The sequence below is a fragment of the Miscanthus floridulus genome, chromosome 11, assembly GCF_019320115.1.
Source record: "Miscanthus floridulus cultivar M001 chromosome 11, ASM1932011v1, whole genome shotgun sequence".
Classification (NCBI taxonomy): domain Eukaryota; kingdom Viridiplantae; phylum Streptophyta; class Magnoliopsida; order Poales; family Poaceae; genus Miscanthus; species Miscanthus floridulus.
The window spans coordinates 5736590-5764381 of record NC_089590.1 but is presented as its reverse complement, the minus strand read 5'-3'; the positions used below and the strand labels follow the sequence as shown (position 1 = coordinate 5764381).

At 49.5% G+C, this 27792-nt stretch overlaps 1 protein-coding gene across 2 annotated transcripts; it reads left to right on the top strand.

Annotated features, from left to right (window-relative positions):
• The first annotated feature begins 1341 nt into the window (after positions 1 to 1341).
• On the top strand, positions 1342 to 27792 carry LOC136494328 (sterol 3-beta-glucosyltransferase UGT80A2-like). Of its 2 annotated transcripts, none has more exons than XR_010768559.1 (14): positions 1342 to 1672; positions 3291 to 3472; positions 3837 to 4076; positions 4191 to 4302; positions 4384 to 4554; positions 5474 to 5537; positions 5631 to 5688; positions 19538 to 19715; positions 24477 to 24607; positions 25620 to 25722; positions 25811 to 25887; positions 26066 to 26113; positions 26600 to 26763; positions 27182 to 27319. XR_010768559.1 is itself a non-coding variant. In XM_066490492.1 (14 exons), exons 1-14 carry the CDS (start codon positions 1534 to 1536, stop codon positions 27356 to 27358), a joined length of 1830 nt encoding a protein of 609 aa, XP_066346589.1. In that variant the 5' UTR covers positions 1344 to 1533; the 3' UTR covers positions 27359 to 27792. The 2 variants fall into 2 exon arrangements, 1 of the variants encoding a protein (XP_066346589.1); XM_066490492.1 differs by having other exon boundaries at positions 1344 to 1672; positions 26614 to 26763; positions 27182 to 27792.

The window sequence follows — 27792 nt, the reverse complement described above, 5'->3', positions numbered from 1 at the left end:
GACAGCTCGTGCGCGGCGGCGGCGGCGGCGCTCCGGCCAGGCGGCGGTGCCCGCGCCCTGGCCCGACGACGACGACGACGCCCGCACCTGACACGACGCCGACAACAACCAGCTCTTCAGGCAGGTGGCCGACGCCATGCGCGCCACGTTCGGCCTTGCCTCCTTCGCCGGCAACGCTAGCCTTCGGAGGTCTGCGAGACTGCGACCAAGTGCCAGAGCGCGTACTCGTGCGCGTAGGAGCCGCGAGTGACGCGCACACCGCGAACGGGCCCAGGGTGCATGGCCATGCAGCACATGAGCGCGCACACTACGGGGACGTCGGAGGTCCTGACGGCGCCGTAAATCAACCTGCTGTCGGCGGACGTAGCTCGGCCGTCCACGCCCGCCAGCCCACGCACGGCGCACGCGTCGGCTGCCGCGGACACGCGTAGCAGTTGCCGTGCCACCACGGCGACGCCCATCCGCGCATAGCTCCATGGCCAGCTCTGTCACCCTCCTGATGCCGACCACGGGCGAGGGCGAGGATGGTGGCGCGTCGAGCTCTAGCTCGATGGCCTCGTGCGTGGCGTCGGCTTCCCCGACCAACACGCGGTTCCGGCCCAGCGGGCACGCATGCAGCTGCTCCAGCATCGGCGCGCCGGTCGCCTCCGTTACGGAATCCAGCAACCGGCGTATGCGTGTGCGCGGCGCGGGAGCTCCTCGTCGTTCATCGGCTTGGTCGTCCACGACTTCATCGTTAACGTCCAGCTCACTGTAGACCTCGACGGCCTTGTCGCGGCAGCTGCTGTCCGAGGTCGTCGACGGCAACCACGCAGCCGCCGGAAGGAGGAGAGGGAGGAGCTCCTTGCCTAGATCCGTGCCGCCAGAGGAGGAGACGGAGGAGCTGCTCACCACGTCGTCGGAGGTGCGCTTGAGGGAGAGGGAGGAAGGATCGCCGCCGAGAGGGGAAGTGTAGCGCGCCGCAGGGAGGGAGGACCGCGGAGCTGCCTGCTGCTCAAGCGCGAATGTTGACAAGGGAGGGAGGGAGGGAGAGAGAGAGTGGAGGGAGGGGAGAGGGCGCACCGCAAGGAGGGTAGCACCGTCGAGCCGCGAGAGAGAGGGAGAGTGGAAGGAGAGAGGCGCGTCGTGTGACGAGGGAGAGAGGGAGCCACGCCATGTGACGAGAAGGAGAGAGTAGGGGCATGAGAGATATTTGATGTTCCGTATGCTGACTTAGATCCTGCTGACGTGAGATCTAACGTGCCACGTGAGAAAAAAAATAGTATTTTTTTAATCTATTTTCCGCTGTTGAGATGCTGTCTTAGGAGGGGCGATCTTTATAACGGAAAAAAAGTTAAATCTCCTAGCGAATTCCAATTCCTTCCCCGTCTATCCCCCACCAAAAGCGAGAGGCCCGGCCCCGCCGCCGGAACGAGCAAGCAAAGCCAACCAAGCATATTCACGGAGGAGGCGGAGGCGTGGATCCGGAGGCATCGCAGCGGTTCTCCAGAAGCAGCCGACGCGGCGTCCGTCCGCGGGCCGGTCGGTGTATAAATGGCGGCGGGCGAGGAGAGCGGCAGCGGCGTCGCGGGAGGGAGAGGAGGAGGAGAAGAAGAAGCGCCGGCGGCCTCTGCTCCCAACGGGGACCGCTCGGGGGATAGCCCCCTCGCCGTGCCGTCGTCGTCCTCCGCAGGTGATCTTCCGCATCCTCCGCTGTCCTGCCTCGTGGGGGTGGGGTTTGGGTTTCGCTGCTGCTGCCTACTTGTGTCGGCTGGGGTCGGGGGTTTGGTTCCCGCCGCCCCAGCGTGTCTCCGTCTCCTCGGATTGGCAACCGCCTGTTTAAATCCGTGCTCGTTTTTGGGCAGCTCATCTTCAATCTGATGATCTGATCGGGGTTTCTGGTGTAACGGTTGGTCCTCGTCGTCCAGGGGGTGTTTTTCGAGCACAACACAGCACGTCGTCTGGCCGTGAATCGTGGATTGGTAGGATAGGAGAAGGCGAGCCAGGAATCGACAGCTATGCCCTATGGCGTGGGGAGAGGTTTTGTTGTGCGCGTGTTTCAGGATGGAGTGAACTCGGTGCTCAGGAGCTGAGGTTTGCCTAGTTTTGGTGCTAGCCGTGTCACTGATTCGATGAAGTTGTGTGCTAGGCAGGCATTCCTATTTCGAAGGGGTGTCAATTGTGTCTCCAGTCTTTTTATTGGATGCTAATTTTAGGTGTTGGCACATGGCACATCTGTATTGATCTCACTGAATGGTTCTGGTTTGGCAGTCAATAGTTTCCTGTGTGTGTTTGTGCTGCTGAAGTTTCTTCGTTTTGGGACCGTGGTTTCATGGACCTACTTAGGAACCAAACTCCTCGGCTGTTTAGACTGTGCTCGAACTCCTATTTCTAGGACATAAGGTAATCTGTTGGCTGAACTGGACTTTATACTATTCAAATATGATATACATTGGCAGACAGGTTTGCACTTCATTCTACTAGCATCTGTGATTGTGTCTCTGTTAGTCACACGATCTAGGATCATATTGTTTTGCTTGCACTTGTTTGCAGTTCAATTGCTTGCTGAAACATGCCCGACACATAAATGAGCCATTTACCGTGCTAGTCTTTTAAGGTTGTTGGATAAGCTCATAGCTTGTCGAAATGAAATCGGTTGCCTGGACATTATGTTTATGAGTGCCATGTTGTTAGACACGCAATAGTTTAATTTTTAGTATTTTCTGTATTTGACTAGTTTTGATTTTTCATTGTCTCTGTTCTCTGGCCATTTCTATTAAATACATATGTTTCTGAGGGCTATTATTAACCTAATTGCTCACTCGAAATAGAATACAATGGCTCGGTTTGGCACAACTTATTTCTTAGCTTCTCCACAGATTAGGTAGAACTGTGCTAAACAACAGCATCCTCCAGCTGCTTATTGGTAAGCAAAATCTTAGGGTGAACTAACTAAGCAGAATAATTGGAGTGTGCCTTTTCACCAGCTTCTCCCGTAGGCTGATTCTGCACAATCATATGCTGTGCAAACACAGCCTACATTTCCTTCTCCATATTTCCTTTTGAGTTAGGACTGAAGTGGTAACGGTTAGGTTTACATAGTTTTTGGCTGCAGTTTTCCTCGAAAATAATCGGAGTGTACTTTTTCACTAGCTGCTCCAGTAGGCAGATTCTGCACAATCATATGCTGTGCAAACACAACCCACATTTCCTTCTCTACATTTCCTTTTGAGATGGGACTGAAGTATTAGGTCTACATAGTTTCTGGCTGCAGTTTTTTGACATGACTCCATCTTTTCTTTTCTAAGTAGATGACAGAGGCTTCCATAGATCAAGCACCATGCCGGGGGTGATTAAGAATGATGAAATTACCAATGAAACTGCTGGACCATCAAATTTGGAAAGGTCCAGAACTGAGCGTCGTCGGCAAAATAATCCAGCTGATGATCCTGCTAAACAGTTACTTGATGAAAGGATTCCAATAAAAAAGAAGGTGCATATATCTTACACTCTGTATCTATCTATTTATTTTCAAAAGCTTAGTTCCTTTTGTTTTGCCATGCAGGCATCTGAAATACATATCTGTTTGTGGACTGGGAATTGAATCATTGATAGTTGCACTAACTAATGTATAATAGTGTCCAAAGTCCGACTTTCTCTGAATTACCAGTATATTTTAAAATTCATGCATTGCCGATTTGGAACTGATGAGGAAACGTTATAATATATTGCAATATACTCTGAAAAAAGTTACAAGGTTTCCTAGTTGGAAAGATGACTGATAAGGACCAGTATGATAGCTTGCATATTTGTTCTTGATCTTTTTGCTACTTTACCTTTGTTCCACTTTATTGCAGCTCAAAATGCTAAATCGGATTGCTACAGTAAAAGATGATGGAACCGTGGTTGTTGATGTGCCAAGTGGTCTGGAACCAACTATAGTTGGTGGAACTGAGGATATTTATACTGAAGCTGCTGTTGAAGAAGCATCAGATGGAACAGAGATACTATACAGGCCTCCTATGCAAATAGTTATACTTATTGTGGGTACACGAGGAGATGTGCAGCCATTTGTTGCTATAGGGAAACGCTTACAGGTTAGTCCTAGCCTAAGTGTATTATCAATCGAGCTCTCTCGTAAATTCAGGTTAGGTTTGTGCTTCTTGTAGCTGAGATGCCAGCATATTTGTTGTTTCTGATCCTTGTTGCAGGACTACGGGCACCGTGTGAGATTGGCTACTCATGCCAACTTTAAGGAGTTTGTACTAACGGCTGGCCTGGAGTTTTTCCCGCTTGGTGGAGATCCCAAAATTCTTGCTGAATGTATGTTTTTTTAAAAGTATTTTTCAAGTTGTTTACGTTATTTGAAGATAAATGTGTTTGATATGTTCATAATTTGAGCAGACATGGTGAAGAATAAAGGATTCCTACCATCGGGACCATCAGAAATTCCTATTCAAAGAAAACAGATGAAAGAAATTATTTTTTCTTTGCTGCCTGCATGCAAGGAACCTGATCCTGACACTGGCATTCCTTTTAAAGTTGATGCAATTATTGCGAACCCACCTGCGTATGGTCAGTATATCTTGTTCATTTTGAGAAAAAAGGTTCTTTGCAACTTGCTTAGTTTTTTTCCCATTGTAATTGTATCTCTAGAGACAATCCCCAACATTGTTGTAAATAGCCCACTGTAGTTTTTCCAAGGTTTTATCACTACAATATTGTCAGTTGTTTCACAATTGCCATTAATGATGCTTTAGCTCCGCTAAGCACCGCCTATTTGGCTTAGCCACGAAATATGTTAGTACCGCTAATTGTGATCAACGCAAATATTCACTCCTTACTCTAGAGGAGTATAATTTATGCATATTCATCATGCTTTGCTTAATAAACCATTGAATATTTAGTGTTGAATGAATATAAATGTTGACCTTAGCTGTGAGTATGCTGACTGATTTAATGAATGTTAAGTAATTTACATGAAGATATGTTTTCCTAGAGCTTTTACATGTATTCGAGTATTTGTGTTCACGAAATCTTCCTTAGTTTAATGTTTCCATGCATAATTACTTAGGAATTTTTCATGTTTTCTTTAAAAACCATTAAATTTAATAGCCTCCACTATTTACCCCAGGCCATGGTACCTTTTTATGAGCAGGCCTTCTTTGTCTAGTTTTTTTTACTTGCTTAACTGTTCAGTCCAGGATTGCTTCTGTTGGGTTTCAACTCTAGCCTCCCCCTAACTTGTTTGGGACTTAAAGGCTTTGTTGTTGTTGTTGTTGTAACTGTTCAGTCCAAGCCTGAGTGTCTTCGAGGCAATAAGTTGCTCCAAAGTACTTCAAGCAAAATCTTTTGAACTTGAAGTATATCTGTATAGTCCAAACAGATTCCAATATAATCAATGTTGCATTTTTCGCCACAAGCCTTCCTGCATATTTTTTCTTGTGATGAAGACCTATATTACATTATCTTTCTGACCTCAAATGTTCTTCAGGACATACACATGTGGCAGAAGCGCTAAAAGTACCAATTCATATATTCTTTACCATGCCATGGACGTGAGTCTCTATCATCCTGCTATTTCTTTAAAGATCACAAGTTAGCTATGGAATACTATCATCTGGGGATCTAACTTTGTACTATTTATTCAGGCCAACTAGTGAATTTCCTCATCCTCTTTCTCGTGTGAAGCAGCCTGCTGGATATCGAGTAAGTCTACATTGTTTTACTTGTATGGTTTATGAAAAAGAGTGAATTATTACTTGACGTTCTCTCAGTTCCCAAGATCTGGCCCTTCCTATATTGGAGAATTTATGGGGAGAATAAACATAACAATCACTTCAATGGTTTATCATCATGCAAATTCCATTAAAATTGATCACTTTAGGAAATGGTGAGGAATGAATGGATAACTGAAATATCTTGGCATGCAATATCTGAGATTAGTAGATTGATTATGGGCTGTAGATTACAGACACATATGGGCAAGGATGACCTTGGGAGGTTTATAGAAGTACCATCACTGTCAGATATCCTTGCCTAACAAGAAAGACAACCAAGCTATAAAGAGTGCACGGGCTCAAGGCTGGGCACAATACAAATCCTGTGAGCCTAAAAGGGTCCAGACAAAGTATCCGTCTAACAGTGATATCCAGAATGAGTTAGTTTCTATATATCCATGATCTTGTTACAGTAACATTGCAGTTCTCTCCATGTGCTGTTTTGATTCTCATGCATAAGTACTGTTATGGCTAGTAATCTGGGGAGTTCTTATTGATGAACTGGGAAGATCACAATGGCTAGTCCTAGAACAATGGCAGCAGCAGAGCCTGATCGCCCTCCCTGGGAGGCTATGATCATCAATACTCTACTTCTGCTTGATCCTAATCCCCAGCCGCACCTGTGGTTATAACACCCACATGAGCGGCTGTGGTATTCCTATTATTCCTGCATGTTCTATTATTAGCTAGCTTGGACTAATTCTAGCCACTAGAGGCAGCTGACGCCTTCTTCTTCTTCTTAGTATAGTGCTTTCCAATAAAAGCGTCCACAACACTTCCACCCTCCTTTCGAAACAGCTCGTCCTCGAGCTGGAACTTGGGGTAGGTGGCCTTGAAGTCATTGAGCAGCTCCCTGGTGGAATCAGAGGAACTCTAGCCGAGCCAGTGCACCGGAACCTCCCACACACCATGGTTCAGGCGTGCGCGGACAATGTGTTCGGGCTCCAGGACAGCGTGGCCGTGGGCGACCGTGGGCAGTGGAACAATGTCCGTCGGTGCAGTGCCGTGGTACTTCAGGAACACCACATGGAAAACATTGTGGATGCGCGCCTTGTTTGGAAGTTGGAGGTGATAAGCAACTGAGCCAATGCGCTCGATCACCTTGAAGGGGCCGTAGTAGCAGAGTGCAAGCTTGGCATCCTGGCTGCTCTTGATGGCCGCCGCAGCGCGCTGGTGTAGACGGAGCCACACCTAGAGTCATCCACACTGAAGGAGACATCTCGGCGAGCGGCGTCATGGCTTTGCGTCATGATGCTTTGAGCTTGAAGGAGCCGTTCCTGGACAGCAGCCAGGAACTCATCCTTGTTTGTCAGCTGCTTGTCCAAGGCAGCCACCCTGGAGAGGTCGGGCTGGTATGAAGCCCAGGTCGGAGGTCGGCCATAAACCACCTCAAACGGCTCGCAGGCACGAACCAGAGGCAGCGATGACGGCGTGTCGAAGATATCGCTAAACTCAGCCAGGAGCAGTTGAAAGAGGTCCAGGCGTTTGATGGCGTGGAGAACAGGGGCCCTGGTGGTCGTGACGCCGGTCCAGCGAACGCGGTGATCCTTGCGCCAGAACGCCATGGTCTGGCGGTCGAGGTCCCAGAGGATGGGGCCCAGGGACTGGAGCCAGTGGCAGCCCAGCACGAGCTCGTAGTCGGGGAGGGGCAGGACGAAGAGGTCGATGAGGGACTCCTCGGTGCCGATGGTGACGGGGACGCCGGACGCAGACCCCGGCGGACGGGACGTGCTCCCCGTTGGCGACGCCCACGGTGAGGCTGGGACATGGCACGGGCTGGAGGCCGAGGCGGCGTGTGGTTTCCGCGGCGATGAAGGAGTGGGTGGACCTAGAGTCCACAAGAGCCCGGACGGACGCGCCTGCGATGGAGGCGGCCAGGTGCATGGTGTCGGCCATCTTGATGCCTGTGAGGGCATGGAGGGAGATCACGACGTTGGCGTCGGAGGCTGGGCTCGTCTGCCACGGCGTTGTCGAGCTCCATCAGGTAGAGGCCGTTCTTCGTGCAGTCGTGGTCCTGCGTGAACTTCTCGGGGCAGTTGAAGCAGAGGCCGTCCGCACGACATTGTGCCATCTGTGCTGTCAGCCGCTTGAAGCGCGCGCCCGCAGGGGGAACGGCCTTGGGTGGGGCTGGTGGGGTGTAGGGGACCGTGACGCCTAAGAGGGGGGGGGTGAATTAGGCAACTTAAAATTCTAACTCTAAACTATGACCTCTTTTTTAACCCTTGCAAAACCTATGCAATAGATAAACTATCTAAATGTGCAACTACGGTTTTGCTTGTGTGTTGCTATCTCTACCGCAAAAGAAGTAATATAATCAATGTAAATGCGGAAGCTAAAGAACAAGGTAGAGATATGCAAACTCCCGTCGACGACTCTGGTATTTTTATCTGAGGTATCGAGAAGCGCGCAAGCTTTCCCCTAGTCCTCGTTGGAGCCCCTCGCAAGGGCCAAGCTCCCGGTCGGGTAACTCCGTGGATAGCCTCGGGCCTTCCCCACGCGCAAGTGGGTCTCCGACGTGCCTTCCGGCAAGCCTCTCCCAGATGTGATGGATAAGTCTCTGTGTAGGTCTTTGTGGGGCAGCAGCAGCAGCATGGTGGTCTTGCTGCCCATCAAGGACAGCTCCTTGACTTGCTAGGACAGCATCTTAATATATAGGACTAGCATCTAGGACATCATCTTAGACTAGCATCTTGGCATATGCTTGGCTGGCTAGCAGCCTATAAATATGTATCCCCAACCCCTCAGGTTGGCATGGCATTTGTGTGAGAAATAAACCATAAAATTGCCCCAACTTCTAGTGTCATCCTCTCTCGATGAGAGTAAGAATTCTGCTACTACCAAGAGTAAGAATTCAGCGACTAACAAGTGGTATCAGAGCCGTAATATCCTGTAGCCTGAGCATCTTCTGCTCATCTTCTTTCCCAGCCGTGCAACAGCCCCAGCTGGGAGCAGCAGCAGCTCTGACCGCTCCTGCTCACTCCTCTCCCTCTGCGCAGCTCGTCTGAAGCAGCCCTCTCCCCACGCAGCAGCCCCCCGGTAGCGCGTCATGTCCGCAGGGCAGTCTCAGCGCTCGGTCGCCTCGAGCACGCGGCGTCGGCAGGAGGCCGAACTTGCCGCAGCAGAGGAATGCGAGCGAGCGGCGGCAAGGGCGTCGAGGCTGGCAGCAGCCAGAGCGGAGGTGGAAGCAGCGGCGGCGGCGGATGCAGCACGTGCGGCAGCAGCAGAGGTCGAGGCTCTGCGCGGCAGCATCAGCAGCTCCGTTTCTGCTGACGACAGCGCCGACGCGGACCTCGAGCTGCTGGGGAGGGAGGCAGCGCGAGCGCTGGCGGCGCAGTGGGCAGTCGCGCACGCCCACGAGCGCGGTAGCAGCCCGGACAGGCGCGGACGCGCCGGCGGCGCTCCTGGAGGCGGCGAGCACGGCGGTGGTGCTTCTGGAGGAGGCGCGCACGGCGGTGGCGCTCCTGGAGGAGGCTCGCACAGCGGTGGCGCTCTTGGAGGAGGTGCGCACTGGCAACGGTGGCGGACTGGGTCGATGGAGAGCGCGGCCTTCACAGGCAGCGTGGCTCTCTCTCCCCGGATCGGTACCGTGGTTATCACGGGATTCAGGCTGTTGTTAGGGATGTCGGCCCCGGCGGTGGGTGGCCTACCCTCACTAAGACCAACTACGTTGAGTGGGCTGCGGTGATGAGGGTAAAGCTCCAGGTGCGGCACATGTGGGAGGCAGTCCGGTACGGCGACGTCGACTACGACTAGGATCGACGGGCGCTGGATGCCCTCATCGCTGCAGTTCCGTCCGAGATGCAGTTCTCGCTTACCAACAAGCGGACTGCCAAGGAGGCTTGGGACGCCATCGCTGCGGCACGCATCGGCAGCGCCCGCGCCCGCAAGTCCACACTGCAGGCACTTCGCAAGGAGTGGGAGAACCTGACCTTCAAGCCAGGTGAGGACGTTGATGACTTTGCTCTCCGTCTCAACACTCTATTGCAGAAGATGGTGCAGTTCGGCGATGACACCTACGGCGAGGAGAGAGCTATCGAAAAGCTCTTCCGCTGCGTCACTGAGAAGTACAAGCAGATGGCTCGCTCGATCGAGTCCTTGTTGGATCTCTCCACGATGCCCCAATCGAGGAGGCGATAGGTCGCCTCAAGGTCGTCGACAACGATGAGCCACAGTCTCTCTCGGGGCCCATCACCACTGGTGGGAAGCTTCTTCTCACTCGGGAGCAGTGGGCTGCCTGCCAAGGTGACCGGAAGAAGGGGGAGCCTTCTTCCGCGATTAGGCGGCCGCAAGCGTGGCAAGCCGCGCAGAGACGCCCAGGCCGGGGCGCGAGGACGTGCCGAGGGTGATGCTCGCGGAGGCGCCTAGGGCGGCATCGCCGGCAAGCACAAGCCGGCACGAGACAACACCTGCTGCAACTGCGGCCAGCTTGGCCATTGGGCCAAGGACTGTCGACAGCCACGACGCGGCCAGGCCCATGTCGCACAGGCGGAGGAGGAGCCGGCTCTGTTCATGGCACATGCAAGCATCGAGCTACCTCCAGCGGCACCGGCCGCGGCGGCTCTCCTCCACCTTGACGAGCCAAAAGCACACGCCCTCCTCGGCGACGGCTCCAGCAATGACAAGACTGACGGGTGGTGCCTCGACACCGGCGCCACCCATCACATGACCAGTCGACGGGAGTTCTTCACCGAGCTTGACTCTAGCGTCCGAGGCTCCGTCAAGTTTGGGGATGCCTCCGGCGTGGAGATCAAGGGCGTCGGCTCCGTCATCTTCACTGCCGTGTTTGGTGAGCACAGGCTGCTCACCGGAGTCTACTACATCCCCGCGTTGAGGAACTCCATCATCAGCTTGGGACAGCTGGATGATAACGGTTCGCGCGTGGTGGTTGAGGATGGAGTCATGAGGATTTGGGATCGCCGTCGTCACCTTCTTGCCAAGGTATCCAGAAGCGCAAATCGACTCTACGTCCTTAACGTGCAGGTGGCACAACCCCTCTGTCTCGCTGCTCGTTGGGACGACGAGGCGTGGTAGTGGCACGAGCGTTTCGGGCACCTTCACTTCGAGGCCCTGAAGCGGCTCAGTGCCACGGAGATGGTGCGAGGCCTGTCGTGCCTTGACCATGCGAAGCAGAGGCGACTCCCCTTTCCCCAGCGGGCGAGCTTTCGAGCCAAGGAGAGGCTCGAGCTTGTACATGGGGACTTGTGTGGCCCGGTGACACTGGCCACATCGGGAGGACGACGCTACTTCCTGCTGCTCGTCGACGACTTCTCCCGCTACATGTGGGTGAGGGTCCTCGGCAGCAAGGGAGGCTGTGGACGCCATCAGGCGCGCGCAGGCTGCTGCGGAGGCGGAGTGCGGCCGCAAGCTGCGCGTGCTGCGCACCGACAACGGCGGGGAATTCACGGCGGCTGAATTCGCGTCGTACTGTGCTGATAAGGGTATTCAGCGCCACTATTCCGCGTCGTACAGCCCGCAGCAGAACGGCATCGTCGAGCGCCGCAACCAGACGGTTGTGGAGATGGTTCGGGCCCTTCTCAAGCAGAGGGGGATGCCAGCTGTCTTCTTGGGAGAGGCGGTGGTGTCGGTCGTCTACATCCTCAACCGCTCGCCTACCAAGGCGCTCGACGGTAGGACGCTGTACGAGGCTTGGCATGGGTGCAAGCTGGCGGTCTCCCACTTGCGGGTCTTCGGCTGCCTCGCGTTCGCCAAGGAGCTTGGTCACATCAGCAAGCTTGACGACAGGAGCACTTCGGGAGTGTTCATCGGCTACGCGGAGCGTTCGAAGGCCTATCGCATCCTCGACCCGAAGACACAGCGTGTGCGCACGGCGCGCGACGTTGTATTCAACGAAGGGCGAGGATGGGCGTGGGACAAGGCGGTGGACGACGGCTTGGCTCCGACGTACGACGACTTCACTGTCGAGTACGTCCACTTCGAGGGAGCTGGAGGAGTAGGCAACTCTTCTTCGACGAGCGCGTCTAGCCCAGTCCCCGAGCCTCCACCGACCCCGGCGCCTGCTACTCCGACAGCACAACACTCTCCAGTCAGGACCTCGGCTGCGATGAGTTCTTCGCCGGCTCCACAGCCGGCACCAGCACCGACAGGCACCTCTCCAGGCACATCTACTCCAACACCAGCACGTGTTGAGCACAGCCCGGTTGAGCTCGCTACTCCGCTCTCTCACGACGAGGAGCGCATCGACGCGTACCACGACGGCGAGCCGTTGCGGTACCGTACGATAGAGAACCTTCTCGGCGACCAGCCGGTGCCGGGACTAGTGCCTCATGACCTGGAGGCGCAGTTGCACCTTGCGTGTGACGACGGCGAGCCTCGGTCGTTTGCTGAGGCCGAGAGACACGCGGCATGGCGCGCCGCGATGCAGTTGGATATGGATGCGGTTGAGAAGAACCGCACCTGGGAGCTTGCTGACCTTCCTCGTGGTCACCGCGCGATCACCCTTAAGTGGGTGTACAAGCTGAAGAGGGATTAAGCCGGCGCCATCGTTAAGCACAATGCTCGCTTGGTGGCACGAGGTTTCGTGCAGCAGGATGGGGTCGACTTCGACGACGCCTTTGCTCCCGTGGCATGGATGGAGTCCGTGCGACTCCTTGCGCTAGCTGCCCAGGAGGGCTGGCGTGTTCATCACATGGACGTCAAGTCGGCGTTCCTTAACGGCGACTTGAAGGAGGTCTACGTGCACCAGCCGCCGGGATTTGCGATCCCCGGCAAGGAGGGCAAGGTGCTCCGCCTGCGCAAGGCCCTCTATGGCTTGCGGCAGGCACCGAGAGCGTGGAATGCCAAGTTGGATTCCACACTAAAGGGGATGGGCTTCGAGCAAAGCCCGCACGAGGCGGCCATCTACCGACGGGGCAGTGGAGGAAATGCTCTGCTGGTGGGTGTCTACGTCGACGACTTGGTGATCACCGGCACCAAGGATGCGGAGGTGGCGACATTCAAGGAAGAGATGAAGGCCACCTTCCAGATGAGTGACCTGGGGCCTCTCTCCTTCTATCTGGGAATCGAGGTGCACCAGGATGACTCCGGGATCACGCTTCGACAGACCGCCTACGTCAAGCGCGTCGTTGAGCTAGCTGGGCTCACCGACTGCAACCCAGCTCTCACTCCGATGGAGGAGATGCTGAAGCTGAGCCGTGACAGCACGACGGAGGAGGTGGACGCTACGCAGTACCGACGTCTTGTGGGGAGCCTTCGCTACCTCGCCCACATACGGTCGGACTTGGCATTCTCCGTCGGCTACGTTAGTCGGTTCATGCAGCGACCGACGACGGAGCACCAGCAGGCTGTGAAAAGGATCATCCGCTACGTTGCGGGGACTCTCGACCACGGCCTCTACTACCCTAGGTGCCCTGGGGCGACACACTTCGTCGGGTACAGCGACAGAGACCACGCCGGCGACATCGACACCTGCAAGAGCACGAGCGGGATCCTCTTCCTCCTCGGCAAGTGCCTCGTTAGCTGGCAGTCGGTCAAGCAAAGGTGGTGGCCCTGTCCAGCTGCGAGGCCGAGTACATAGCGGCCTCCATTGCTTCGACTCAGGCGCTCTGGCTCGCTCGACTGCTTGGTGATCTCCTCGGCAGAGACACTAGAGCGATGGAGCTCAGGATGGACAGCAAGTCCGCTCTGGCCCTGGCAAAGAACCCTGTTTTTCATGAATGGAGTAAGCACATCCGGATGAGGTACCACTTCATCCGAGGTTGTTTGGAGGAAGGGAGCATTAAGGCGAGCTACATCAACACCAAGGACCAGCTTGCGGACCTGCTTATCAAGCCTCTTGGGAGGATCAAGTTCCTTGAGCTTTGCTCCAGGATCGGGATGGTTCAACTTTCCCACAACACGACACACAAGACTTATGGGGAGAATGATGGATAAGTCTCTGTGTAGGTCTTTGTGGGGTTGCAGCAGCATGGTGGTCTTGCTGCCCATCAAGGACAACTCCTTGACTTGCTAGGACAACATCTTAGCATCTACGACTAGTATTTAGGACAGCATCTAGGACTAGCATCTAGGACAGCATATTAGACAAGCATCTTGGCATATGCTTGGCTGGCTAGCAGCCTATAAATATGTATCCCCAACTCCTCAGGTTGGCATGGTATTTGTGTGAGAAATAAACCAGAAAATTGCCCCAACTCCTAGTGTCATCCTCTCTCGATGAGAGTAATAATTCTGCTACTACCAAGAGTAAGAATTCAGCGACTAACAGGATGCTCCCCGTCGTCTTCATTATCAAGCTTCTGGCCGAAACGCCGCGGGCCTTGTTTCCTCCGGTACACGGTGGCGGCCACACCACAACCGCAGTTGGTGTGATCTCGCAAGACTACAAGCTCCTCCGATGTACAACAATGGTGCGCGCAAGCACCGAGTGGTAAGATGTATGCAAAGCTCACTAAATAGTAGGCCTAAACCTAGAGCAAGTGCATAAGCGGTGGTCTAATCAACCTAAGTACTTCGCAAAGCACCTACGTTAATCACCTAATGAATCACTAAGCAATATGCAAGTGGAGATCACTAAAATGGTGTATCAACACCCTTGATATGTTTCCTCAGCTCTACACACCTCATTTGGCCGGTTGGGGTTGTATTTATAAGCCCCACTGAGAAAGTAGCCGTTGGAGATGAAATCCCGCTTTTCTGCTACTGACCGGACGCTGATCACGTCCTGACCGGATGCGTCCGGTCGTTCCGACCGTTGGAGCCACGATCAACTGATCGGACGCTGCCAGCGTCCGGTCACATGCCACCGGACACGTCCGGTTGCATTTTCGCCGCTCTGGAACCTCTTTGTACTCGACCGGACTCTGCTGTCCTTCGTCCGGTCGATCTGCCGCCAGTGTCCGGTCCAGCGTCCGGTCACTGCTGCTGCCGAGCCTCTTGATCGGGCGTGCGATCACTGTGCTAACAACGTTCGGTCCAGCGTTCGGTCACTTCTGTGAGCTCGTTTCTTCGCGATCTTGTGCACGGCTTGGTTTCTATCTTCATGCTTGGACTTTGCTTGCTATTTTGGGTCTTCTCTTGTGCTTCTAAGGTCTTGCTTATGGTGTTGATCATCGGATCATCACGTTGCTTTTGTCCAAGTCACATCTTGCACGCTATTTAACTACAAAACAATCACTTGCAAATTCATTAGTCTAATTTGGTTGTGTTGTCATCAAACACCAAAATCCAAAGTAAATGAGCCTAGGGTCCATTTTCCTTACAATCTTTCCATTTTTGGTGATTGATGACAACACGACCAAAACAAGCAAATAATAAAAATTTGGAATTTAAAAATTATCTACTTGCTAGGATGCAATGCAAGGGGCAAGGTTATATGATGCTAAAAGATACTCCTCGTAAGACTAAAAGATGCTACATAACAACTTATCTTGCCCTTGCAAATGTCCCCTTGTGGCATTATGGATATAAGTCTTGCTTCCTACAAATTCTCTCTATTACATAGGCTAATCCATAATCCACTATTCTCCCTTTCTTGGACCATTACCACTTGTAAATTATTAGCTTTTGGTTCTACAAGATAATACTTGCTTTTGGTCCTCTAAATTCTCCTCCTTTGGAATCAAACACCGAAAAGGAAGACATTAGTAGCATAGGTGAGGGCCAAACTTTGTGATCCTTTGCGTGTAGAGTGGGATAGGTCACAAAATTTGACTCTCATATTATATAGACTAAGCTCTCCCTAAATATATGCATACATATGGTAGAAGGCAAATCATATGCATAGTTGATAAATTATTGCTTAAGGGAATTTAATCTATATAATGCATGGAGAAAGCATATATATATCAAAATAAAATCAACATGATGATATTGGTTTAGAAATACCACATGTGGAAACCGTGATGCCTAAGATTGGGGGGGGGGGGGGGTTTGAATTCGGCAACTTAAAATTCTAACTCTAAACTATGGCCTTTTTTTCTAACCCTAGCAAAACCTATGCAATAGATAAACTATCTAAATGTGCAACTACGGTTTTGCTAGTGTGTTGCAATCTCTACCGCAAAAGGAGTAATACAATCAATGTAAATGCGAAAGCTAAAGAACAATGTAGAGATATGCAAACTTCCGTCAACGACTCCGGTATTTTTACCGAGGTATCGAGAAGCGCGCAAGCTTTCCCCTAGTCCTCGTTGGAGCCCCTCGCAAGGAATCCCTCGCAAGGGCCAAGCTTCCGGTCGGGTAACTCCGTGGATAGCCTCAGGCCTTCCCCACGCGCAAGTGGGTCTCCGACATGTCTTCCGGCAAGCCTCTCCCGGATGCTTCCTGCCGTCTTCACTATCATGCTTTCGGCCGAAACGTCGCGGGCCTTGTTTCCTCCGTTACACGGTGGCGGCCACACCACAACCGCGGTTGGTGTGATCTCGCAAGACTACAAGCCCCTCCGATGTACAACAATGGTGCGCGCAAGCACCGAGTGGTAAGAGGTATGCAAACCTCACTAAACACTAGGCCTAAACCTAGAGCAAGCGCATAAGCGGTGGTCTAATCAACCTAAGCACTTCACAAAGCACCTACGCTAATCATCTAATGAATCACTAAGCACTATGCAAGTGGAGATCACTAAAATAGTGTATCAACACCCTTGATATGTTTCCTTAGCTCCACACACCTCATTTAGCTGGTTGGGGGTTGTATTTATAAGCCTCACTGAGAAAGTAGCCGTTGGGGATGAAATCCCGCTTTTCTGCTACTGACCGGACGCTGATCACGTCCTGACCGGACGTGTCCGGTTGTCTCGACCGTTGGAGCCGCGATCAACTGATCGGACGCTGCCAGCGTCCGGTCACATGCCACCGGACGCATCCGGTCGTATTTTCGCTGCTCTGGACCGGACTCTGCTGTCCTTCGTTCGGTCGATCTGCCGCCAACGTCCGGTACAACGTCCGGTCACTGCTGCTGCCGAGCCTCTTGATCGGGCGTCCGATCACTGTGCTACCAGCGTCCGGTCACTTCTGTGAGCTCGTTTATTCGCGATCTTGCGCACGGCTTGGTTCCTATCTTCATGCTTGGACTTTGCTTGCTATATTGGGTCTTCTCTTGTGCTTCTAAGGTCTTGCTTATGGTGTTGATCATCGGATCATCACGTTGCCTTTGTCCAAGTCACATCTTGCACCCTATTGAACTACAAAACAATCACTTGCAAATTCATTAGTCCAATTTGGTTGTGTTGGTCATCAAACACCAAAATCCAAAGTAAATGGGCCTAGGGTCCATTTTCCTTACATGGGGGACACGGAAAGGTCCACGTCGTCATCCAGATCCAAGCGGCGCTCGAAGGCCTGCGCAAGGCCCGTGGCGTCGTCGAGGGTAGCAGGGTGTTGGAGCTCGACATCTGTCTGCAGCGGGTTGCGGAGACCGGCGGTGAAGATGTCGATTTGGACAAGCTCCTGGAGTGGCTTGCAACGTGCGAGCATGGGAAGGAACACTGTGCCTTGTACTCCTCGACCGTTCCGGTGCGGCGGAGCTTCATGAGGGCGCCGAGCGATGACTAGGAATCTGGGAACTCTATTGATGATTGGAAGGTGATTACAATGGCTGAATTACTAGAACAGCGGTAGTAGAGAGGATCGCCCTCCCTGGGAGGCTCTGATCTGCTAACTCTACTTCTGCCTGCCTCTAATCCCGGCCACACTAGTGGTTATATTACCCACATGCGTGGCTGAGGACACTTCCTACTATTATTATTAGCTAATAGACCATGCACTAGCACTAGAGGCAGCCGCACACCCACATGAGCGGCTGAGGACACAGCTAGCTGATCCAATTGACCAGGCTCTAGCCACTAGAGGCAGCCACATCCTTCTTCATCCTATTATACTGCTGCCCAATGAACGAGTCCACAACACTTCCACCCTCCTTTCGAAACAGCTCGTCCTCGAGTTGGAATTTGGGATAGGTGGTCTTGAATTCTTCCAGCAGCTCCCAGGTGGAATCAGCAGGGCTCTGGTCAAGCCACTGCACCAGGATTTCCCACACACCATGGTTGAGATGAGCCCGAGCAACGTGTCTTGGTTTATTTGTTGTTGCCTCTTCAATTGGCGGTGGACACCAGCCAGACGCATAAGTTGCACGTGGACAACCACCTGAATCCCATGGAGCATGCTGCAAATGGGATGACAATACGAAGAGACAACACCTCAGCAGCCTGCCAGTGAGCCCATGCCTTCTCCCCGCCGGATGGCTGCAGGTACACGCCACACAGGGAAGAGAAGAGGGCTGCCGATGGAGAGAGGTGGCCAGGATCAAGCAGGATACCTGCATCTACATCAGTTGAGCGGACATCAACGCTGGACATGCAATTGCCTGGTGCTTCTCCTTCACCATGGCTGGCACAAAGGTGACCGGAGGAGTAATCACAGGTGGGGATGGCGCTGATGGTGGAGGCGGTGGCGACGTTGTCAGTGCGGCTACAGCCATTGGTGGAGGTGGCGGGGAAGTGGTTGGTGAAGCTGTTGGCGATGCTGCCGGCATGGAAGATGTGGCGGCTGCTGGCATAGCAGACTGAGCCATCGCTGGTGGGGAAGAAGGCAATGATGCCGGTGTCCCGAACGCTCGCTGCACTTTGTCGACGAAGTCCGGCCACGCGGGAGCGCCGTGGTTCTGCTCCAGGCGATAGTACCAGTCCTGGGCAGCGCCTTCCATGTAGAAGGAGGCGAGTCACACCCGCTCGTCGTCCGCCGTTCGATCGGCATGGAAGAAGTGCTCCGCCTTGTGTAGCCAGGTCACCGGATCAGCGCTGCTGTCGTAGCGCGGAAACCAGAGTTTGTGCTTGCCGTGCTCGCGTGGAGGCGGAGGTGGAGGGGAGCCGTGGCCAGTGTCCTTGCCGCTATGGGAGCCGCCGGAGGAGAGGTGGTCTGACAGCAGCCGGTTAACGGCCATGTTGAGGCGGCTCTGGTCGCCCTTGATCGTCGTCATCTCATTCTCGACGGAGGAGAGTTTGGTGAGGATGGCGTCCAGAGTGGACTTGAGATCGTCACCCATGGCAGGCGAGAGGATCGAGAGGTCTCTGATACCAGATGATATGACTAGGAATCTGGGAACTCTATTGATGGCTGGAAGGTGATTACAATGGCTGAATTACTAGAACAGCGGTAGTAGAGAGGATTGCCCTCCCTGGGAGGCTCGGATCTGCTAACTCTACTTCTGCCTACCTCTAATCCCGGCCACACTAGTGATTATATTACCCACATGCGTGGCTGAGGACACTTCCTACAGTTATTAGCTAATAGACCATGCACTAGCACTAGAGGCAGCCGCACACCCACATGAGCGGCTGAGGACACAGCTAGCTGATCCAATTGACCAGGCTCTAGCCACTAGAGGCAGCCACATCGTTCTTCATCCTATTATACTGCTGCCCAATGAACGAGTCCACAACAAGTACATTGTACATTATGCAGAACTTGTTTATTTGAATTATTGTGGATGTTTGGAGACTGCCAGGACCAACTTCCTGAATTTCATGTTGTCATGTCAAGATGCTTTGTGCATCACGTGAGTTGCTGAAGTGCATGAAGTTATTAGCTTTGCTCTTCAGCCTCTGCAACCAGAAGCAATCCCAACCTCACTAGGCAAAGGCATTTTCTTGAACATATATACTACCTCAGGTCGAAAATAGTTGGCGTTTTTGACGGTTTGCACTACCGGCAAGTCATGTTGGGCTGTCGGAACGTCAGCTTTTATCAGTTGGTGTGAATACTTGATTGGATGTTCTTGATGACAGTATCTGATTGCCTGTATAATTATTTGTCCTTTTGCAGCTTTCATATCAAATTGTGGACTCGATGATTTGGCTTGGAATAAGGGATATGATAAATGAGTTCAGAAAGAAAAAGCTGAAGCTGCGTCCAGTAACATATCTAAGTGGTTCTCAGGGTTCTGGCAATGACATTCCTCATGGATACATTTGGAGTCCTCATCTAGTCCCAAAACCAAAAGGTTTGACATATCTATTGGCTAGAGCTGAAAGTGATGCAATTTACCTTGTCATTCTTTTCCCATATTAATTCCAAAGCATGTGGGTCTGAATCTCGACCTTTGATTTCTTTTCGTTCATTTTTTCTGGTGGAAGTTATTAATCTATTAGATCAGCACCCACCTTGGCTGCTCTATTTACATAAAGCACACTAGGAACTAAAAAGACAACGACCAATGAACACAAGCAACAAGATTATTTGGATCACATGTCGCTAAGGCCTTTGGTACTGCATACACCATAGGTTTGGGATCATCTTGAATATCCTGCAAGGATCCATTTGTCATTTGTCCAAATCGTTAAGTTATCCATGTATGCACAGTGACGTAGGTCAGCCACTGTTACAAATGCATTTTTCTTTAGATTGAACTATCAGCAGCACTGTTTGTAGATAGGATAGATTTCGTGTCATGGAGATGTTATAGTTGGTGCCAAGCTCAATGGCAGGACCCCACAGCACCATAAAGTGGTGCGCAGCCAGATGTCAGCCAAGGGACTCCATCTTTATGTCAAGCAGTGGCTCAAATTGATAGTAATTTTATCACCAAGGGACTTCCATCTTGCAGCAGCAGCAGCAACAACAACAACAACAAAGCCTTTAAGTCCCAAATAAGTTGGGGTAGGCTAGAGTTGAAACTCAGCAGAAGCAATCAAGGTTCAGGCACGTAAATAGCTGTTTTCCAAGTACTCCTATCTAAGGCTAAGTCTTTGGGTATATTCCACCCTTTCAAGTCTCCTTTTATTGTCTCTACCCAAGTCAACTTCGGTCTTTCTCTGCCTCTCTTCACGTTACTACCCTGGCTTAGGATTCCATTACGCACCGGTGCCTCTGGAGGTCTCCGTTGGACATGTCCAAACCATCTCAACCGGTGTTGGACAAGCTTTTCTTCAATTGGTGCTACCTCTAATCTATCACGTACATCATCGTTCCGAACTCGATCCCTTCTTGTATGACCGTAAATCCAACGCAACATACGCATTTCCGCGACACTTATCTATTGAACATGTCGTCTTTTCGTAGGCTAACATTTTGCACCATACAACATAGCAGGTCTAATCGTCGTCCTATAAAACTTGCCTTTTAGCTTCTGTGATACCCTTTTGTCATATAAGACACCAGATGCTTGGCGCCACTTCATCCACCCTGCTTTGATTCTATGGCTAACATCTTCATCAATATCCCCGTCTCTCTGTAGCATTGATACTAAATATCGAAAGGTATCCTTCCTAGGTACTACTTGACCTTCCAAACTAATATCTTTCTCCTCCCGAGTAGTAGTGCCGAAGTCACATCTCATATACTCAGTTTTAGTTCTACTGAGTCTAAAACCTTTGGACTCCATAGTCTCCCGCCATAACTCCAATTTTTTATTCACTCCTGTCCGACTTTCATCAACTAGCACTACATCGTCCGCGAAAAGCATACACTAAGGGATGTCCCCTTGTATATCCCTTATGACCTCATCCATCACTAAGGCAAACAGATAAAGGTTCAAAGCTGACCCTTGATGTAGTCCTATCCTAATTGGGAAGTCATCCGTGTCTCCATCACTTGTCCGAACACTAGTCACAACATTGTTGTACATGTCCTTAATGAGCCCGACGTACTTCGTTGGGACTTTATGTTTGTCCAAAGCCCACCACATAATATTTCTTGGTATTTTATCATAAGCCTTCTCCAAGTTAATAAAAACCATGTGTAGGTCCTTTTTCTTCTCCCTATACCGCTCTATAACTTGTCTTATTAAGAAAATGGCTTCCATGGTTGACCTTCCGGGCATGAAACCAAATTGGTTCATAGAGACCCACGTTATTGCTCTCAAGCGATGCTCTATAACTCTCTCTCATAGCTTCATAGTATGGCTCATCAACTTAATTCTCCGGTAATTAGTACAACTTTGAATATCCCTTTTATTCTTGTAGATTGGTACCAATATACTTCTCTACTCGTCAGGCATCTTGTTCGATCGAAAAATATGGTTAAACAGCTTGGTTAGCTATACTATAGCTATGTCCCCAAGGCATCTCCACACCTCGATTGGGATACCATCTGGTCCCATCGCCTTACCTCCTTTTATCCTTTTCAACGCCTCTCTAACCTCAGATTCTTGGATTCTCCGCACAAAGTACTTATTGATGTCATCAAAAGAGTCATCCAACTGAAAGGTTGTGTCTGTATTCTCACCATTGAACAATTTGTCAAAATACTCTTGCCATCGATGTCAGATCTCATCCTCCTTCACCAAGAGATGCTCCCTTTCATCCTTAATGCACTTAACTTGGTTGAAGACCCTTGTCTTTCTCTCACGAACCCTAGCCATCCTATAAATGTCCTTCTCTTCTTCCTTCGTACTCAAATGTTGGTAAAGATCCTCATACGCTCTACCCTTTGCCACACTTACAGCTCGCTTTGCAGTCTTTTTTGCCACCTTATACTTCTCTATGTTGTCCACACTCCTGTCATGGTACAAGCGTCTATAGCATTCTTTCTTCTCCTTAATAGCCCTTTGAACTTTCTCGTTCCACCACCTAGTATCTTTAGCCTCGCCTCCACTTCCTTTGGTTACTCCACACACCTTTGAGGCCACCTTTCGAATGTTGGTTGCCATCTTCTCCTACATGTTGTTTATGTTCTCTTCTTCCTTCCAAGAGCCCTCTTTGATAACCCTTTCCCTGAATACCTTTGACGTCTCCCCTTTCAGTTTCCACCACTTTGTTCTTTCAATCTTAGCTTGTTTGTCCCTACGGGCACGCATCTGAAAACGAAAGTCTGCCACCAAAAGCTTATGTTGAGAAACAACACACTCCCCTGGTATCACCTTGCAACCCAAGCATGCTCGTTTGTCCTTTCTTCTTGCGAGGACAAAGTCAATCTAACTAGAGTGTTGTTCGCTACTGAAGGTCACTAGATGAGATTCTCTCTTTCTAAAGAAAGTGTTGGCTATCATCAGGTCAAAAGCTACCGCGAAGTCCAGAACTTCTTCCCCCTCCTGATTCCTACTACCATACCCAAAACCTCCATGAACTGCCTCGAAACCTGCGCTTGTAGTACCTACATGTCTATTAAGATCTCCTCCTATAAAAAGCTTCTCACTACTAGGTACAGCTCTAATTAGGCCATCTAAGTCTTCTCAGAACTGTCTCTTAGCACTCTCGTCGAGGCCTACTTGGAAGGCATACGCACTAATTACGTTCAAGACCATAACACCAATGACAAGCTTGACTAAGATAATCCTATCTCCTTGCCTTCTCACTCCCACCACACTTCTTGAGGCTCTTATCAATCAAAACTCCTACTCCATTTCTATTCGCGACTATCCCTGTATACCAAAGCTGAAAACCTGTATTGTCCACCTCCTTCGCCTTCTGACCCTTTCATTTAGTCTCTTGAACGCATAATATATTTACACGCCTCCTAATCGCGGTATCAACTAATTCTCTTAACTTACCTGTAAGCGACCCTACATTCCAACTACCTAAACGGATCCTAGTTGGTTCGACTAACTTCCTTATCCTTCACACCCGTCGACTCAGATGTGAAGACCCTTGCTCATTTTTCACTATACCCGAGCGCCGATGTAGCGCGCCACTAAGGATGCGACGACCCGATCCTTGCTCACTTGACACCGTGCCCAGATCGCGACACGGCGCGTCACGGGGGTGACGACCCGGCCCTTGCTCATTTAACACCATACCCGGGTTCCGATATGGCGCGTCGCTAAGAGGGTTACGCCCCAACGGTTTTCTTTCGGGTTTCATCTCCATTAGAATGGCTAGATTTAACGTTGGCTCGCCACGCCTATCACAACCCTCCTCCTTTACCAGGGCTTGGGACCTGCTATGTTGAGACAACATAGGCGGAGTTAAGGGACTTCCATCTTGGTTTAGCCTAAATGAGTCAGGAAGTATGTTTCTGTATTAGGATATCTTTTGCTGGTTCCAAACTTCTCTTGTTAGGCTTGCATATTAGGCTTGGCTGTTGGCTCATTTAATAAGACTATAAGAGACATGTCAACGCTGTTTAAGAAAGAAATTAGAAGTCCCTTCTTCCCCACCTCCATGTTACATGCCCACCTCCTTGGCTTAGGCTGGCATCTTCCTAATGCTGGTGCTTGTGAGAATTGTTCATCTTTCTGCCACTCTTTAGGCCTATGTTCCCTCCTGAAAGACCATAGCAGCAATGAATCAAGAACATTGTAACAGGAGAGTCAGGGTTTCTGGAAAGTAAGAACATGCGCTAGTGGGTTGAAAGGAAAAGGAACTTGCATTGACAAATTGTGCATATAGGTGAAAAAGTTAACTGTATACTGTATATATTACTAGAGAGGAAATGTATCTGAGCTTTTGAGTAACTTAGCTATTAGAGCATTCTGACTTATTATACGAAAGTCGGCATCAGTTATGACTGCCTAACTAGTAGGTTAGTAACATCATAATTGCCTGTAGTTTGCAGGAGTCTAAAATTTCTTGGAATTATCATTTGAAGTATAACATGGAAACTGCTTGTTTATTTGTATTTGTGAGGACCTTTCGTACGTAGTTAAATTTGATGGAGAAATGATGCACTAGTGTAATAGACTAATAGTAGCTTACTGCCAAAGCACCCTGAGACTGCCAAAGCCCCCCCCCCCCCCCCCCCCCCCCCCTCTCTCAACTTAAGTATTGTTTATTTTAGTCTTCAATGGGCCAGTGATTCATTATAATGTTCATGTATTGGAGTGCAGATTGGGGCCCAAAGATCGATGTTGTTGGATTTTGCTTCCTTGATCTTGCTTCCAATTACGTACCTCCTGAACCACTTGTGAAATGGCTTGAAGCTGGTGACAAGCCCATATATGTTGGTTTTGGAAGCCTTGTAAGATCAGTTTGACCTTGCTTTATGTTTTCATATAAGCTTTTTTGTCATTTGATCAAATCGACTGTATAGTTTAATATGTTGTATTAAAGTATTCTAGGTGTGCTTGCATTTTTTGTTGACTTTCACTTGTGTATGTAGTTTGTACTTCAAACTTTGTGACTAAATAGGCTTTACATGCATATGAGATCTTGTATAAATTATCCTAATGCCACTTACAGTCATTGTACCCCATAAGTACTCTTAGCTGTTTTACTGCATATAAATCAGCTTCTTAAATGCTATGTTCACTAGTTATGATAAGCGAAAACAGTATAGTTTGTCATTTACAGTGTTGTAATCTTGTAGAATTTGTGTGCCATATTCGTATGTGAATGTCACTAGTATGATTTTTTTACAAAGATCATTGAATCCTTTTGCAACAGAAGTATTCACTTCAAATTTTAATCTCAATTCTCCTGCGTATTCGAGGAAAAAAATCAAGCTCAATTTATCTAGAAGAATTGTCCCAAAATTGCTGAGTTCAAACACAGCCAATTTTGATAGCTACTAGACTAGTCACTAGTATGCAGCCTGAGGCAGTTTTCAATTTTTGCAAATGCTTTAGTTTGCCTTGCTGCCACCCATCAACGGCCTTCACCAGCTAGCATGCCATGATTCTGTAATTCGTTCCTCATCAAATACTTAAAGTTGCATGAAACCTTCAGATTGTAGTACTTTGTTCTTTCCAAACTGTGTTCTGATCCTATCACTATGGAAAATTTGATTGCATATTAACTGCCACTGCATATGAATGTTTTTATGTATAATTATGTGTCGCCTGATTATGTCTTCTATAAGCAGTGCATATGGTGTATGCTACAAACTTTGATGATTGAAAATAGTGATAGGGTTATGTGCCCTCTGTCAATATCTTCTGAGATTGTAGAGTGCTATGAAGGCGAAGCCATCACAGCTTTCCCCTCAACAACTTTTTTGGGATTCTGACTTGTTTTTTCTTCTGATCTACTAGCCAGTTCAAGACCCACAAAAGATGACTGAAATCATTGTCAAAGCACTGGAAATTACTGGACAGAGAGGTATCATTAACAAAGGCTGGGGTGGCCTTGGAACCTGTAAGTTCGTCTCCTTAGTTTGTTCTGTTTTTTGTTTCCTGGGCATATGTTCTGATTCTGTTCTGACGACTCCAGAATTTTTTGGCAGTGGAAGAACCAAAAGATTTTGTATATCTACTAGACAACTGCCCTCATGACTGGCTTTTTCTGCAATGCAAAGCAGTGGTAAGTCACTGCTTTAAACTTTTGGAAGATCTCTCTTTTAGCATGGTATCTGTTCTTTACAAAAAAAACTAATTATAGTGACTACAAGTTTACATTAAATACTTTGTGGGTGAATTTATGCTACTTAAGACTGGAGTTAAGGTTTTATGCTTTATTCTTTCATCTCCTGCTTCCATAGGTGCATCATGGTGGTGCTGGAACGACAGCCGCAGGTCTTAAAGCAGCGGTAAAGTGCTCTCTTCATGCCTTATTTCAATGTAAAATAGGTTTTTTTTTTTCCGAAGACGCTAGAGAGTTGCCGATCATTATATTAAGAAGAAGAAAAGGAGTCTAACTCATACAAACCACAAGCCCAATAGAGTGATGTTGAACCTTTCAAAAAACAGCTAGGCTATGACCAGCAACGAAAACAAGAATCATGGCCGTAACTACGTGGCTCATCTCCAATGTACTGCATGTTGTTGCTGAAATTAGGTGAAGCACCCTCATATATACAGCGGTTCCTATGCTTCTACCATCCAATGCCCACCATTGCAACCAAAGAATTAAACCACGATTTGCTTACTTGCTTTTCAGCCTATATGTGACACTTTGACACATTTGCATTTTGATGGAATCAAACATGTCTAAAATACCTTTCTTGCTGTTGCTGCACACTAGTATTCTCAGATGTTTCTTGTACAGTTGTACTTAATTTAGTTGTTCACGTTAGTCTATGATTTGCAGTGTCCTACGACTATTGTACCTTTCTTTGGTGACCAACCTTTCTGGGGCGACCGGGTGCATGCAAGAGGGCTAGGGCCTCCGCCTATTCCAGTTGACCAGTTTGGTTTGCAGAAGTTGGTCGATGCTATAAAGTTCATGATGAAACCAGAGGTAAGTTAAGCAATTTGTGGCCAGAGAGCATAAATTATTTTCTTGATGTTACTGTGTTTTCCCTTCCATAATACTGAGGAGATAGATAACACACATGCAGAAATAGATGTCCGATGCAATCAGATATTATGAATAATGTGTAGTATATAAGTCTTGTCGTCAGTTTGCACAGGTAGCATAGTTTTCATGCTGACAACTGGACTCATACTGCCCACAAAACTAGTAGTGACATTCGTTTTGCATAGCTTAGTTTCTATTCAATTTCAGGACAGAAAATAATTTCTTCAATTGAAGAATGTATGGCAAAATTTTGTATTTTTTATACGCTAAAAATCTGTATCTATTCGCATGGGGCCAGGTTACTGTATTCTTATGTCACTACAAATAAGTGCTTAAGTAATCCCCCATGTAATTTCAGGTGAAAGACAAGGCTGTAGAGCTGGCGAAAGCCATGGAATCTGAAGACGGGGTGACAGGTGCTGTTAGGGCATTCCTTAGACACCTGCCTTCAAAAACTGAGGAACAGAGTCTGCCGCAGTCATCGGGCTTCCTGGAATTCTTAGGTCCACTAAGTAAATGTTTGGGATGCTCTTAGTGCGCAATGCATCGATCACGGATTGACAGTATACCATCCCTAGAAGCAGCCAAGAGTTATCAACCCATGGAAAGTAGCTCCGGGCCATGAGTGTGTCTCTCTTCTTTTCTTTGTTTCCTTTTTCTTTCCTGCGGGTATTTATGATGTGTAAAGAGTGCTTGTCTGGTGTGGATGGTCTACAGCGGATGGCCTGCGCCCTGCCGTGCGTGTAATTTTGATGTGCATGTTTGCCGTGCAGCAGAGACGACGATTTCACGTCTGCATGGCCAACCCGTTTGTGTATATGAAAGAAAGCTGAGGAGGATAGGCTTTCTTCATTTTCTATATTGCAATATGGTTCCCAATAAGTAGCAGGATAGTGGCTTCGTAGTGGATTATGGATGCGGATGCTAAGTTCTAATAGCATTAATATAAATAGTTAAAATTTCGAGCAA